The sequence below is a fragment of the Amphichorda felina genome, assembly GCF_050947745.1.
Source record: "Amphichorda felina strain 45539 chromosome Unknown scaffold_2, whole genome shotgun sequence".
Lineage (NCBI taxonomy): Eukaryota > Fungi > Ascomycota > Sordariomycetes > Hypocreales > Bionectriaceae > Amphichorda > Amphichorda felina.
Window position 1 is genome coordinate 1,902,556 of NW_028145048.1, and position 13,099 is coordinate 1,915,654.

Genomic DNA, 13,099 nt, shown 5'->3' on the forward strand with positions numbered 1-13,099 from the left:
ATCTGTCAGGAGAGTGAGGGGTATCTAACAACACGAGGTGACAAGACGGGATGGTGGATGCTAATGATGCTACAAACGTTTTATTTGATCGAGATTCTATCTCGATATCAAGGCTCAATTTGGAATGGGGTCGTTGCCCTCATTCATTAGCGACTAGTCTGATGATACACTGGTACATGTTGCGCTGCGTCCGAGATCTGCTGAAAATCGCCATGTCGCGCAAGGAGAACGGGGCCCTGGCCAATTCCATCCATCCATCCATAGTTCCCCTAAAAAATACAATCCGATATGTCTCCTCCGTCCGTTCCTGTGATCCGATGCAACTCCCAAAGCAAATTAAGGGCCGCCCCTTGCCGACAGCATAAAGTAGGAAAATGGGCTAGCCATGGTTTCATAACACGGCTAGGCCTGTTAGATTCTCGGCGAAACTTGTACATGAGCGGCTCCATTAGGAGTTGGAGGAACGGCCGCTCTCAGACGTGTCAGTCTTGGAGAGGTCATCGCTGTTCTCGTCCTCGATGGGACCGTGGATCGACTCCTCAAAGACGGGCTCGGGCTCGTTGACCTCGAACTTGGTCTTGAAATCGGCGATGTGGTGGGAGAAGCTGCTACTGTTGGAGCGGCGACGGGCGTTGGTGAAGTTGAAACCCTCGTCGGCGATGTCGTCATCAATATGACCCCTGCAATGCGTGTTAATGGGTTGAGGGCGGTGATAGAGCCAAAGCATAGCTGGATTCTTACCAATTGTGCCTACCGCCGCCGTCCTTCTTGATCTTCTTGGGGTCGGTATCGGCAAAGCCGCTCTTGCCAAAGAAGCGAGGGAGATAGTTAACTGGCACGGCGGTGCCCTCGGCGATGGCCTTGTGGTCACGATCGTTGGCCTTGTGCGAGCGGGTCACTGGAGAGGGACTATGTTAGCTGTATGCTATCAAAATGAAGCAGATATCGATGCCAACTTTTTCTATGAGGGGTAGTGACAAATTACGAGAAGAAATCAATGTTGAGGTGATTAGGGAAGGTGAAAGAGGCAGAGGTGATGCCGCTGGGTGCATAAATAGCCTAGGGAGGCAGGGAGGCGAAAGATAGGATAACTATGTGATAAAACTTACTGTTGATGGGGCAGTGAAACTCAAACGATAGTTCGGGTTAGATAGAAGACAGTTGCCAAGCAGGAGGGAAAGAGAGGATATATGAGTCGTGGCGATGGCAGAGGTCGATACCGGAGCCAAGTGTTCGCAATGTGTCAATGCCGTCGAGACGGATAGATGGATTGATGGTGGATGTGATGATTGTTGAAGAGATGAGGAATGGAAGCGAGATGAGGCTTCGTCTAGAAGAGGGGGGTGGCTCTTATAGTAGTTACGTACTGCCGCTACCAGTGAGGTAGGTGCGGTACTCCATACATGCCTCACCTTGGTCCCGAAACGGGAGTCACGCGAGGGGATTGGAGATGATGCCACGGAGCAGGCCAATCAGAGCAGGGGCGGGATGCAGCTTGCAACAAGCCATGATGGTCCATCTCAACAGTTGCGGCACCACCGACATCCGCCGGGGGCCTGGAATCAATTGGAAGCTTAGCAAGCCCAGGGGAACTATCTCTAGGTGCTGCTTTCCACTTTTGGGGAGGAGGGGCCACCGGGAAGCTGCGTTTGTGAGGTGATGTGCTTCATCGCGTGACCTGACGGCAGAATCACCCAGAACCGCGTCACTTTCAACTTCGCCCCAATGGACCCCCCAGTCCCTCAAGGTTGGCACTAGTCGTTCGCGGTAGTCATACGTTGCAAAAGAGGGGTCCCTCCTAAATCGGCGCCCCATTGGAACCGCAGAGTGCATTGCGTTCAATTGCCCCGATGAAGACTTCTCAATTGACTTTGCTCAAACGGCTTGATTGCTGCAGGCCGTTGCGTCGACGAATTAAGGGCGAATCACCCTGCAAGTGACGTGTGACGTTGATAGTGCTCGATACCATGCCACCCGCCCAGCCGACGCACAATTGCGGGGTACCCCATACTTTTTGCCATGAATCGCTCCACAAGGGTGCAGCCAGACCGCCAGCCACTGCACTGGCCGCAGCGCTCAGGCGAAACAGGGAAGGCTGGCAGGGGGCTCCAGCGCCTTCCAGAGCTCTGCCAGGGCGAGCTTCTAGGGGGACGGAGGCTCCTGCCTAGTGAGCTCGGAGTCTCGGATCTTCGGGAGAGATCACGAGGTTCCCTTTCAGCCTCCGATTTCGCTCCCCAACATGACGACAGAGACTGGGAATTGGACCCCATCGTGAGAAGTCGTCATCGCTATTCAAAAGTAGACTCATAGGAAATACTGAGTCATCCCGTGGTCCGAGCATCTATGCAAGGTACCCGCCTCAGGGGTCAGAAACACGCTGTCCTCTTCACCACCCCGACCACATGACCATTGTCGTGGGTCTTGCCATGTCGTCAACATCGATGCCTTGCTTGAGGCTGTGATATCGAGGCTTGGAAGACCCATTGGTGATCATAGATACCAGCAAAGTACAGTTTACTAAGGTGTTCATGAGAATAATTTCATCTGGTCTAACTACTGCTGTTAAAATAATTCCCAGATCCATGTGGCTACTAAATCCTCGTAATGCGCCGGATACTCTGTACAAGACCTCCTGGTCAAAACACCCAATGCAACCTCCGCCAGCTCCGCAGACCAACTCTCGGGTCTGTAGTCTGCAAATTCTACCGTCCGCCCATCTTGGAAAACTCGTTCTGGAAACGCAGCTTGAAGCCGTTGCACAGCGCCCTCATATCTGGATACTGGTACCCCTTCAGTTCGAAGCCTTGAGGGATTGCCCGCACAGGCAGGCCAACTACGCGTGCCGTCCGGCTCGCCTTGAAGCAGAGCCAGAAGTAGCCCGGGTGTTTCGTGTCAATGCAGAAGGCGTACGCCGACTGGGTAGGGTTGGCATTGATGTACGTCGTTAACCATTTCTCTGTGGGCGCCCTGGTTAGCACAACCGTGTTCGTCCTGCGGGAGGTGACATGGGGAAACTCACCTGTCTCGCCCCGAGACCTGTTCTGGAACTTGTCATGACGCATCATCTCCTCCACCTTGCGCGCCATCGCCTTGACGTGCTCAACAATCAACTCATCGAGATCGCTATACGTGTACTTGCCAATCCGGAGGAGCTTCCCGACTGAGAACTCATTGTCCTTCTGCATTTCCAGAACGTCAATGTGCTGGTACACATTGTCGGCCACCTTCCATGTTACTGCCAAGTGGTCATTGCCCTTGGACGATGGTCGGATGATGACCTCGCCAATCGGCTGTGATCCCAGCCACTCCTCCGCTTGGACCGAGTTGTATGGCTTGAAGTTGGGATGCTTGACCACACGCTGCGTGCGCCCAGTCGTCTTATTCTTCTCACGCAGCTCCTCCTTGTCCGCTGCCTCGAGAGCGGTGTCCCAACCATCCCGCCCATAGTTGGTAGGTCGCTGATACGGGATGCGTAATTGGTCCTCGCGCATCGACAGCTTCGCAATGAAGTCCTTGTAGCTGATCTCCAGTATCTTAGCCTGCGCGGTCTGGCCACTGCTGAGAACATCCTTGACAGAAGCACGGTTCGTCACCTCGTGGGCTTCTAGGCGCCCCTCTATGCCGCAGTCCAGCTTGGCGATGGCAAAGTCGTCCTTAACAACACGAATATTGACGGGAACAATCATGCCTTTGCAAAGTGTCCTTGACGTCTCTCCGGTAAAGGTGGTGAAAATTTCCGAAACGCTCATGAGCGCAAAGTTCCTTCGTAGTTCTTCATACGGAGCCTGCAGCTCAGCACGTATAGTCTCGAGAGTAGCCCGCTTGCGCTGCTGATAGTTGGTCTCGAGCTGTTCAGCGTACTCCTCGAGGACCAGCTCGTTGACCTTGTCCTGCTCATCCTGTTTGAAAAGTTTTCGCACGATGGCTCCCGGGCCATTTTCGTCCGTCTCGGCCTTGACATCCTCCTCGTCGAGTTCGAGGGCATCAGCCGCCATCTTGCGACCCAGTTCGTAGTCTTCGGGGTGTACACGAGTGTTATCCAGCGGATCCGAGGACGAGTTGGTAGCCTCGTATTCGATAAACAGAAAGCTGGCGCAGTTGTTCCATACTCGGGGTCCCACCACGGGCAGCTTGCCACTGTCTGGGTCACCAACAAGCTCATCTCTGGTGTTGACTACGCCACCGTTGGCATTGATGGCCTTGACCACACTTGTGGCCTTACGGGGTCCCAGGCCTGCCACGAATGGCAGTAAATTCGCTGTATAAGGATCTGTCATGGCTTCGTTGATATTGACACCACAGAGATTGACCATGTCAACCATGGCTGACTCCAGGTACTTCGAAAGCTTGTCTTGCGGAAGGAGGTTCTGGCAGGGATGGAAAGATAGGGATGACACCGTCTCCCCTAGTGCAGCATACTCCTTCATGGGATTCTGCAGGTACCGCGCTAGGGCAACGCAGTACCGAGTGACAGGGTTCAAGGAGGGATGCTCCGCGTGGCCTCGTGGGCTATCCTTGTACAGGCGAGCAACTTCGTCGTTGACGACCACAACCTCTAGGGGTTCAGTGCGCCATTCGCCCGTATCGGGATCCTCGAACTCAGAGCCAACAATGGTCCTGTCGCGGACGAGATTCTCCAGGTCAACCACCAGCCTGTGGGTATCAGCCGACCAGCCACTGACGCCAATGACATCCGGCCGGCGTCTCTCCACAAGATCGACAAATTCGTCGCGCTGAGCCTCATCTCTGGAGAGGTTGCCAAACTTGCCCTGTTCGAGAACGCGACCGTCATCGTCGACCCAAGCCCAGAAGACGGGATCACGGGCGGGATCACCCATGCCGTTGGAGAGCACTAGAACGCGGGGTGCTGTCCCGAGAATCATACCCTTGGGCTTATATGGGGCCTGGTCTAGCCTCTTCGAGTACTCCTCTCGAACCACTCTCAGAATCTCATCCTGGCAGTAAGTCCGAATCACTTCCTTGACGCTCTTGGCAATCACCTTCTCGAGCTTTGGATAGGCAACATCAAGAACCTTCTTGCGCTCGTCCCGCCACTGCTCTGCCCGGTCACTAAAGTTCTCTGACTCAAACTCTTGGTATAGCTGTCGGCGGAAGTCGTAACGGCGTGGCATCTCCACCTTGATCTCCACTAGACCCTCTTCCTCAGCCTTCATCATCTTCAGGAACAGTTCTGGCTGGTGCACGAGATCGGCCACAGCCTGGTTTTGGATGTACTTGATCTCGTAAAATGGGTGGGAGTCATCAATTCTCCGCAAACCCTTGTCAGTCCGTCGACAGCTGATTTCGGCAGCCTGATAGTAAGAGCTCCTAAAGTGCTTGCGCATTCGCGGGCTGGCGAAAAGCTCTTCAGAATACAGCTGCCGAGCTGCATTGATCACTGCGTCGCCCGTGTTGAAGTAGTCGTCGAGGAGGCTGTCAGCCAGATCCATGGGATACTGAGGGTCATCATCCGGCGCGACCTTCTTCCCTTGCCGAAGAGCGTTCTTGGCTAACTGATCTGCCGAAATGCCATATGCCTTGACAAATTGAGACGCCCTCCCCTGACGCACACGATCAAGGATGGTTGACTTGGAGCCAGGCCGCTTGGTCTGAGCAGTGCCGTTGGCTGCAGCCAGCTCTCTTAGCTGGGGCCCGTACTGGAAGTGCAGGTAATCTTGCAAGTCTTGCAGTTCCTCCATGGTGGCCGCCTCTGGCGTCATCTCCTCTATCACCGGGTCTTCTATGTCATAGCCCGTCTTGAGGTTCTCGAATGTCCTTGTGAGTGCATTCCGCTTCTCCACAAACGAGCGGAATTTAATGTCGAGCTCGAGAACTCGCCACAAATCGTCCTGGTTCAAGAGCTTCTCAGCAGAGATAGAGTACTCGGTGCTGTCGGGGTCGTCTCGGCTGGAATTACGGGTCTTGATGGTGTGTAAGAGGTAATCCTTCCGATGCTGGAAAACAAAGGGAACCTCGACCTCGTCCACAATGAAGAATTCGAGGACTTTACCAATGGCGCGCCCAAACGGCCCCTGGAGATCTGAAGCGAGGCCTTTCTTGGGCCAAATCTGGTTCGTGATCCACCGAGCCTCCTCCCTGAACTCCTCAGCCGAGAGTTGGAGATTTTTGAATGACTTGCGGTCGAGTTGAAATCGTTCCGGCTCATCTGTAAAGCGGATCTGGTTGTCCTCGTCCGTGAGCATCTTCTCCTTCAACTGCGAAGGTTCGAAGACGTCCTTGAGTTCAATGCCCGCTTCCTCTCGTTCGCGGTCCTCTTCCTCATCCTCCATCTGGAGAGCCCAGTCGTAATCTTCGCCATTGCCAAAGATAGCCTCCATATCGTCCAAGGCGTCTTTGTCAAGACCAGTGGTATCCACGACCGCTCCGACACCGCGGTCCTTTGGCCTGGCGACCTCAGCATCTTCTTGCTGGCGTATGATTTCATCTTCGTCCTCTGGGTAGTCGTCCTCGATAAAGCCCTCGAATTCGTCGGCTTGGGGCCGGAAGCTGGGTCGACCGTACTGTCGTTGATCTGCCTCGTCCTCGTCTTCGTCCGAGAAGATCTCCTCTAGCCCTCGGCGTCGGTTGGGGTCATCATCTTCATCTCGATGGCCACGCTTTAGACGCTTGAATTTGGACTAGTAGTGGATCAGCACTGGCCGCGGTTCACAGTTTCCAAGATTTCTCACCTGAGTCTGAGATTTTGGTCGCTCCCCAAATTGCTCGCCGATAAGCTCCAAGTCTTCCTCGTCAAGACGCTCCTCTTGTTCGCGGTCGCGCGGCGAGCGTTTCCTCTTAACTGGCGGACGAGTTTCGCCATCGGACTCTTCAACTTGTTCTTCGTCGTCTTCTTCTTCCTCCTCGTCAACAATGAAGCCCTCTCGGACCTGAGAACGGGAGTCAACAAATCAGCAAGATGACGCTCGCGCACAGGGGAGTTGCACAAACCTTCCGGGCCTCCTCCTCATCGTCGTCATCCTCTTCCTCCTCGCTCGAGTCATCTAGACCAGATCTTCGCTTGCTGCGCTCCTCTCCAGTCTCTTCATCAAATGACTCATCGTCCTCCTCATCGTCCAGCTCAGCCTCGCCAGAGATCAGGTCGCGCATAGAGTTGCTCATGATAGCAGCTTATCGAGCTCGGAACAAGCAACAAATCTGTCGAAGAAGATGCTTGCTCCCAATGTGATCTCCCCGGAACAATACGGTCGACGTGGGAAGTTCGCAGGGTGGTTGCCGAAGGGACAAACAGCGCCTGGTCGGGGCTGAGGTAGGTTTATGCTTGTCGTTCGCGCGCCCGAATTTTTGGACACAGGGTGCCCCAAAGCTTCAATCGCGTTTCCTGGAACACCTAACAGGGGGTGTACCGGCAATAATATGATCCGGGATCGGTTGCTTACCTAAGACTTATTGACCCCCACTCACTTCCTCCCTCACTGAATACCTAGGTACCTTACCTAAGGTAATACTAGGTAGTACGGATACGGAGTACGGAGTAGTGGTATCAGTACCTATGAGTAACTGCCACCTGCAACTACCAGCTGCCACAAATTGAACCGAGAAAACTGTGCTCGCCCTCGACAGGTGCAGATGTGGAGAGCTATATCCGTAGTTGTATATTTACAATAACAACAAGAAATATTCAATATTTTCGGGTGTTATTCGTTCCGGATGATGGTGGTGAAATTGATTTCCAAATCGGGAAGCAGTGGGTTCACAAGCAATAATGCCACCTAAGGTATTGAATAGGGAGGAGGAGGAGACTGATCATTTGGGACTATAGGTTGATCGGGGCTCTTTCTTTTCTTTTCTTTAGTCTTTATTTCAAAATTTATGGTTTTTATAGCGGTATCTCATCAGCCAGCGGCATCCGAGGACGACAATATGCAAATTTCGTATCAGCAGAGGATGGCTCATTGCTGAGGTACTCTTCAGCTATCTTCTGTTGATACTATATTACGTATGCGTTGACATAAAGCGGGGCCGAGGATAATATCTACATACTAGTAAATAGTATGTGGTACAAAAATATCTTCACGGTTCATCTGGCTTTCTTTCCCCTTATGGTATATACCCAAGTAAGCGCTTATGGCAACAGCGCCATCTCTAGATTGGCGCTCCGTGTGAGTCGACGACAACGGCCGGCGTTTTTCAACGGCCGAGTTTAATTTTGGCAGCTGTATCTGCATGGAAGTTGCCTGATAGGAGAGAAGTACGGATGTACCGGCCCAGTGATCATCGACGGCAAAGCAAACGGTGATGTGAGGGAGCAAGCTGAGACCAGCGACCAATAATAAGGCTGCCGCGGCCGGCGTCTATCCAGGGGAGTTGGGAACGCAGGGTGGGATCAGGAATGGGATTTGCTTCAGGGTACTAGCACGTATGTCCTGGACAAAAACATGGTGCTCAGTACGGAGTACTCACTGATCAGTGGTTGCCTGGAAATACCAGCCAGCTAGGCAAGCTAGGAGTCTAGGATGATAGGCTGAAGAGTCTTGAACGAGAGCCCAACGGGGGAATAGAGCTTAAGAGCTTGAGACCCGAGAAGAGAGTCTTAACCTTGGGCGTCAAGTAGAGTCGGACCAAAAGTGATGCACGATGCATGGTTCCTGGGCCCATCTCAAACGTTGGGCTGCAAGAGATTCATGGCCCCAGAGGTGATTGGCGAGCCCCTTTTCGCCCATCACCCTCCCAAGAGTCCTGGAGGCTGAGGGTCCTCCGTCGCCATTCGCTGCCACCTTCCAAGTTGCAATGCACAGCTTGGAGTTGTACCTGTAGATTCATCATCCCGCACTCCGCAGCCTGCGACTGTACGTGCGACCTCCTGCTCCAGCACTGCAGTGCAGTGCTGCAGTGCTGGGCCCCCGTCCCTGTCCCTTTTTGTCACGTTATCGTGGGCCAACCCCACCTCATCATCCACCATCCAACCATCCGCCCTCCGCCATCTGCCATCCACTCCAACTCCATCTCGCTACCGTCAATTCACCTCAGCCCAAACCTACTATCATACACTCCCAAGCCGTGATCGATCCCACGCAGTGTTCCCACATTCCTCTACGAGTAACCCCCCCGCCAAGACGACCGACGTCTGCTGCCCAACCCCGACAAGGCCTCGAAAACCCTCAGTCAGGCCCACGATCTCCAAACCCGAGCTTCGTGTGGTCCAACTCGGCATACCGTTGTTGGTACCCCGGCGCCTCCTAGGCCTGCTTAACGTCCCTTCTGGCCGCTACCCCTCCGGCCAACTGTCTGAATATTCGAGCTCCATCTCAAATCTCCTGGCTTTTCGGCCCAAGTGACTGCAGAGCGCGGCCGTTTCCAAAGACCCAACGCGGGGAGGCTCAGCCAGTACCCGGCTGGCGACTTGAGCCCCCATCCGTTGGTTGGCGTCGTGATACACTCGACAACAAACACCGCCATCCTCGCGTCGCACGGCCACCGGCCGAAACCCTCCATCCACCATGGCCGATCCTTTCGCCCCGCGCACCATGAAGCGCAAGAACGTCAAGGGCCTCGCCCTGACGCCCGCCGCGCCCAAACCTCCTCCAACCGCCGAGACGAGCACACCTGGGGACTTCGGCAGAGACGACCCTGGCAGGGACGACCAGCTAGAGATTGGCATTGAGTATAAACTTGATCTGCGCCCCGAAGATTTAGACGTCATCAAGGAGCTCGGGTCCGGCAATGGCGGTACCGTCAGCAAGGTCAAACATCTTACGACGGGGACCATCATGGCCCGCAAGGTGTGGACTCTGAAAATGCATTCTTAATTCATGTCTAACCTCTCCTAGGTGATTCATGTTGAGGCGAAGAGGGAGATACGCAAGCGAATCGTTCGAGAGCTCCAGATCATGCACAGCTGCCACTCCAAGTACATTGTCAACTTCTACGGCGCGTTCCTGAACTACAACAACGATGTCATCATGTGTATGGAGTACATGGATGTCGGGTACGTTCGCTGCAGATTCTCTAGACGAGCATATATGCTGACGAGGTGAATATTAGGTCTCTTGATCGGGTATCTCTTGTATTTGGCCCAGTTCGTGTTGACGTGCTGGGCAAGATCGCCGAGGCGACACTTGGTGGTCTAACATACCTCTACTCGAAGCACCACATCATGCATCGGGATATCAAACCATCCAATATCCTCCTTAACTCACAGGGCGGCATCAAGCTGTCTGACTTTGGTGTCTCAGGAGAGTTGGTCAACTCCATCGCCGACACATTCGTCGGCACCTCGACCTACATGGCACCCGAGCGGATTAAGGGAGAGAAGTACACTGTCAAGTCAGATGTCTGGAGTTTCGGCCTCACCATCATAGAGCTAGCCATTGGCAAGTTCCCCTTTGCCGCTAGCGAGCAACTGTCTGATGGAGACGGCGCGCCGGCGGGTATTCTAGATCTTCTACAGCAGATTGTCCATGAGCCAGCGCCCAAGCTTCCCAAGAGCGATGCCTTCCCCAGCATCTTGGATGACATGATCCAGAAATGTCTTTACAAGGAGCCGGAATTGCGCCCCACGCCACAGGAACTATACGTAAGTAGCCTCTTAGTGTCGGTTGTGCTCGCCAAGCTAACCATTGTTCCAGGACCGTGATCCATTTGTCCAAGCTGCCAAGAGGACTCCAGTTGATCTCAGAGAGTGGGCATGTGGCCTCATGGAGCGAGACAACCGCAAATCGCACCTGGCGCCTCAGCTTTCACCCTCAACACAAGATTTCCTCCGTGCAAGAGATTCACCACCCTCGCATCCGGAGGAACGGAGTATTCCCACTCCCACCTCTGGAGAGATCCCTATCGCGGGGACCGGATACGTCTCGTCTCGCGACCATTATCCGCCTACCTCGAATCGCTCGCCCACGCGTAACAGCGCTGGTGTGAGCCGAAACGCCCCCTCCCACCCTGGCATTGTCCGTGGGCCCTCCAACAACTCGATACCCAAGGTTAGCGGATACCCTGAAAGTCCCAGTTATAGTGGCTCCCCCACCCCCAACACGTTCAACCTGCCTGTCCGCCCAGCTCCACCTTCTGGGCCCCTACCTACACCACCAGTCCGAAAACCCACACCGGACGACCTGCGGAGAGGGTCGCGTGAACCACGAGAGGTACGGAGGCAGCCAGCCTACGGCCTGCCACCGAACCCAGCTTATAACGTGTAAGGCAGACGGTGTTTTGTGTGGTTGAAGATCCGCCCCAGGTTTGATATTCAAAGACCGCAGTTCGCATTGGTTTTTTACAGCACTCTGGCACTCATCTCAGCATCATCTGGCGCAAATTTCTTGACACGAACACTTTTTTTTTTATCACGATCTTGACGAAAACTTGAAAAAGGAATGAAACAGATATGCACTTGCCTCCTGCCCTCCCTCCCCCCATTCTTGTCTTGTTCAGAGTTTCTGTCTTGGGACACAGGAGGACAAAGGGCGATAGACTTGTTTCGCGGAAAAGATCCCCGTCGTGCGCTGTATCTCTGGCAATGAGGAGCCGATGATGCACCGGGGAGAACTAGATGAAATGGATTCTTTTTTTCCCCCAACTTTTTTGAGCAGCCATTCATGATCATGATATATATTCATTATGTACCCATCTAAACGTATCCTCACGGCACCACGATCTCCCGGCCACGGAAGCCCTCTTCCAGTATATCGACAAGTTCATCCAAGCTCTGAATCACCATGTCGGTGTGGTCATGCTCCAGGAGCTCCCGGTTCACGTCATTCGCCAACAGTACTGTGGCCGCGCCAGCGTTGCGTCCCGCCGTCATGTCGTCGAGCGAGTCACCCACCATGATGAGCCCGCTGGCGTCCGGGTCGCCCTCGCTCAGGAGTCCCCACTGGCGGGCGATGTGTAAGATGCCCGCGGGGTCGGGCTTAGGGGGCCGGAAGTCGCGGGTGACGATGGGGTGGAAGATGGAGCCGCGGAGGAAGCTGTCGAGGAGGTTGCGGACGGGGACGTCAAAGTTGCGGGTGCAGATGGCCTTGGGGACGCGGCGGGTGTCGAGGTAGGACATGAGGGCGTCGAGGCCCGGCTGGGGTGTCTGCGAGGCCATGGCCTTGCGCTCGATGGCGCGGATGGCCTCGAGGGCGGTGGCCTTCTGGTCCGAGGGCAGGGACTCGATGTGCTCGAGGATGTCGGTCTCCTTGGTGATGCCGAGGACGTTGCGCATGTCGGAGAACATGTACGTCTGAGGCTCACTGGACGGCGTTAGTTGCACGTAGTGGTCAAAGTTGATAAGCATGTATGGCGGTGATAAGCGCACAACTACGATGTGACGACAAGGCTGAACATTCCCAGGTTCTCCGCATATAATTGGATAGTCCAGCAAGGTCTCATTCGAATGGTGTTTCACAAGACCACGTTTGCGCAAGTGTCTCCGTATAGTAAAACCATAACGGCTGACCCGGGCCGTTGCAGGGTAGGCTATGCTTAGACGTGGGGGGTTTGAATGAGACACGCGGGGAGCATGTGGAAAGGACGGAGCAGGCGAGCGCGGTAGATGGGATCATGAGACTCACCATAGTGTGCCATCCATATCAAACACGACTCCCTTGAGCACCGGGAGATCGGAGGGCGACGCCCTCAAGCTCTCCCTTAAGGGCGCAAAGCGTCTCGCAGGTGATGCCATCATGGAGAGCAATCTCCGGCTCATTAGTGGTGAGGATCGGCGGGCGCGGGGGTGTATTCCTGGTGCTGGTTTGTGTAATAGAGGCACAGGAGGTGTTGGTAAAGCCTGGAACTTGGAAAACAAGAATCTGGCGGTGGTAAATATGAGCAAGTGTGAGGACGCTGGGATACCCTGAGTTAGGTGGCCTGGCAGTGTGGCATGGCATGTACAAATATGTTGCGCAGTTGGGGGTTGATACGACGGTGGAGCACACTCGCCTTCCCGGCGCATGCTGGAGCATGCCAGTGGAGCGCGCTTGCCATCAGTTGGCGGCAGCTAAAGTATCGACCTCGACTAGCTCCAGCTCCTCCAGCTCTGCTCCCGTTCCTTGATCTCCTCGAATCTTCCCAACTCACCGCCTCCGGCCCCAAAACAACAATCGACTCCCATTGTACCCACCTGCGCGAGACGGCGATTGCGTCTCCATGGCGATTTGAT

At 54.4% G+C, this 13,099-nt stretch overlaps 4 protein-coding genes across 4 annotated transcripts; 1 reads left to right on the forward strand and 3 right to left on the reverse strand.

The window, feature by feature from the left end:
- Positions 1-448: 448 nt before the first annotated feature.
- Positions 449-1,509, reverse strand: ACO1O0_002151 (ATPase-stabilizing factor family protein; the record flags this gene model as incomplete). The annotated part of the gene is made up of 3 exons (XM_083191628.1): positions 449-680; positions 742-898; positions 1,503-1,509. 3 exons carry the CDS (start codon positions 1,507-1,509, stop codon positions 449-451), a joined length of 396 nt encoding a protein of 131 aa, XP_083052842.1.
- A 1,193-nt stretch (positions 1,510-2,702) lies between these two features.
- On the reverse strand, positions 2,703-7,119 carry SPT6 (chromatin-remodeling histone chaperone SPT6; the record flags this gene model as incomplete). The annotated part of the gene is made up of 4 exons (XM_083191629.1): positions 2,703-2,956; positions 3,020-6,638; positions 6,690-6,887; positions 6,949-7,119. 4 exons carry the CDS (start codon positions 7,117-7,119, stop codon positions 2,703-2,705), a joined length of 4,242 nt encoding a protein of 1,413 aa, XP_083052843.1.
- Positions 7,120-9,458: 2,339 nt separating this feature from the next.
- On the forward strand, positions 9,459-11,156 carry STE7 (kinase-like domain-containing protein; the record flags this gene model as incomplete). The annotated part of the gene is made up of 4 exons (XM_083191630.1): positions 9,459-9,740; positions 9,789-9,946; positions 10,003-10,534; positions 10,587-11,156. The coding sequence occupies 4 exons, from the start codon at positions 9,459-9,461 to the stop codon at positions 11,154-11,156; spliced, it is 1,542 nt and encodes a 513-aa protein (XP_083052844.1).
- Positions 11,157-11,596: 440 nt separating this feature from the next.
- ACO1O0_002154 (HAD-like domain-containing protein) lies at positions 11,597-12,235 on the reverse strand (the record flags this gene model as incomplete). Its single annotated transcript, XM_083191631.1, has 1 exon — positions 11,597-12,235. The coding sequence occupies one exon, from the start codon at positions 12,233-12,235 to the stop codon at positions 11,597-11,599; it is 639 nt and encodes a 212-aa protein (XP_083052845.1).
- Between the last annotated feature and the right edge of the window lie 864 nt (positions 12,236-13,099).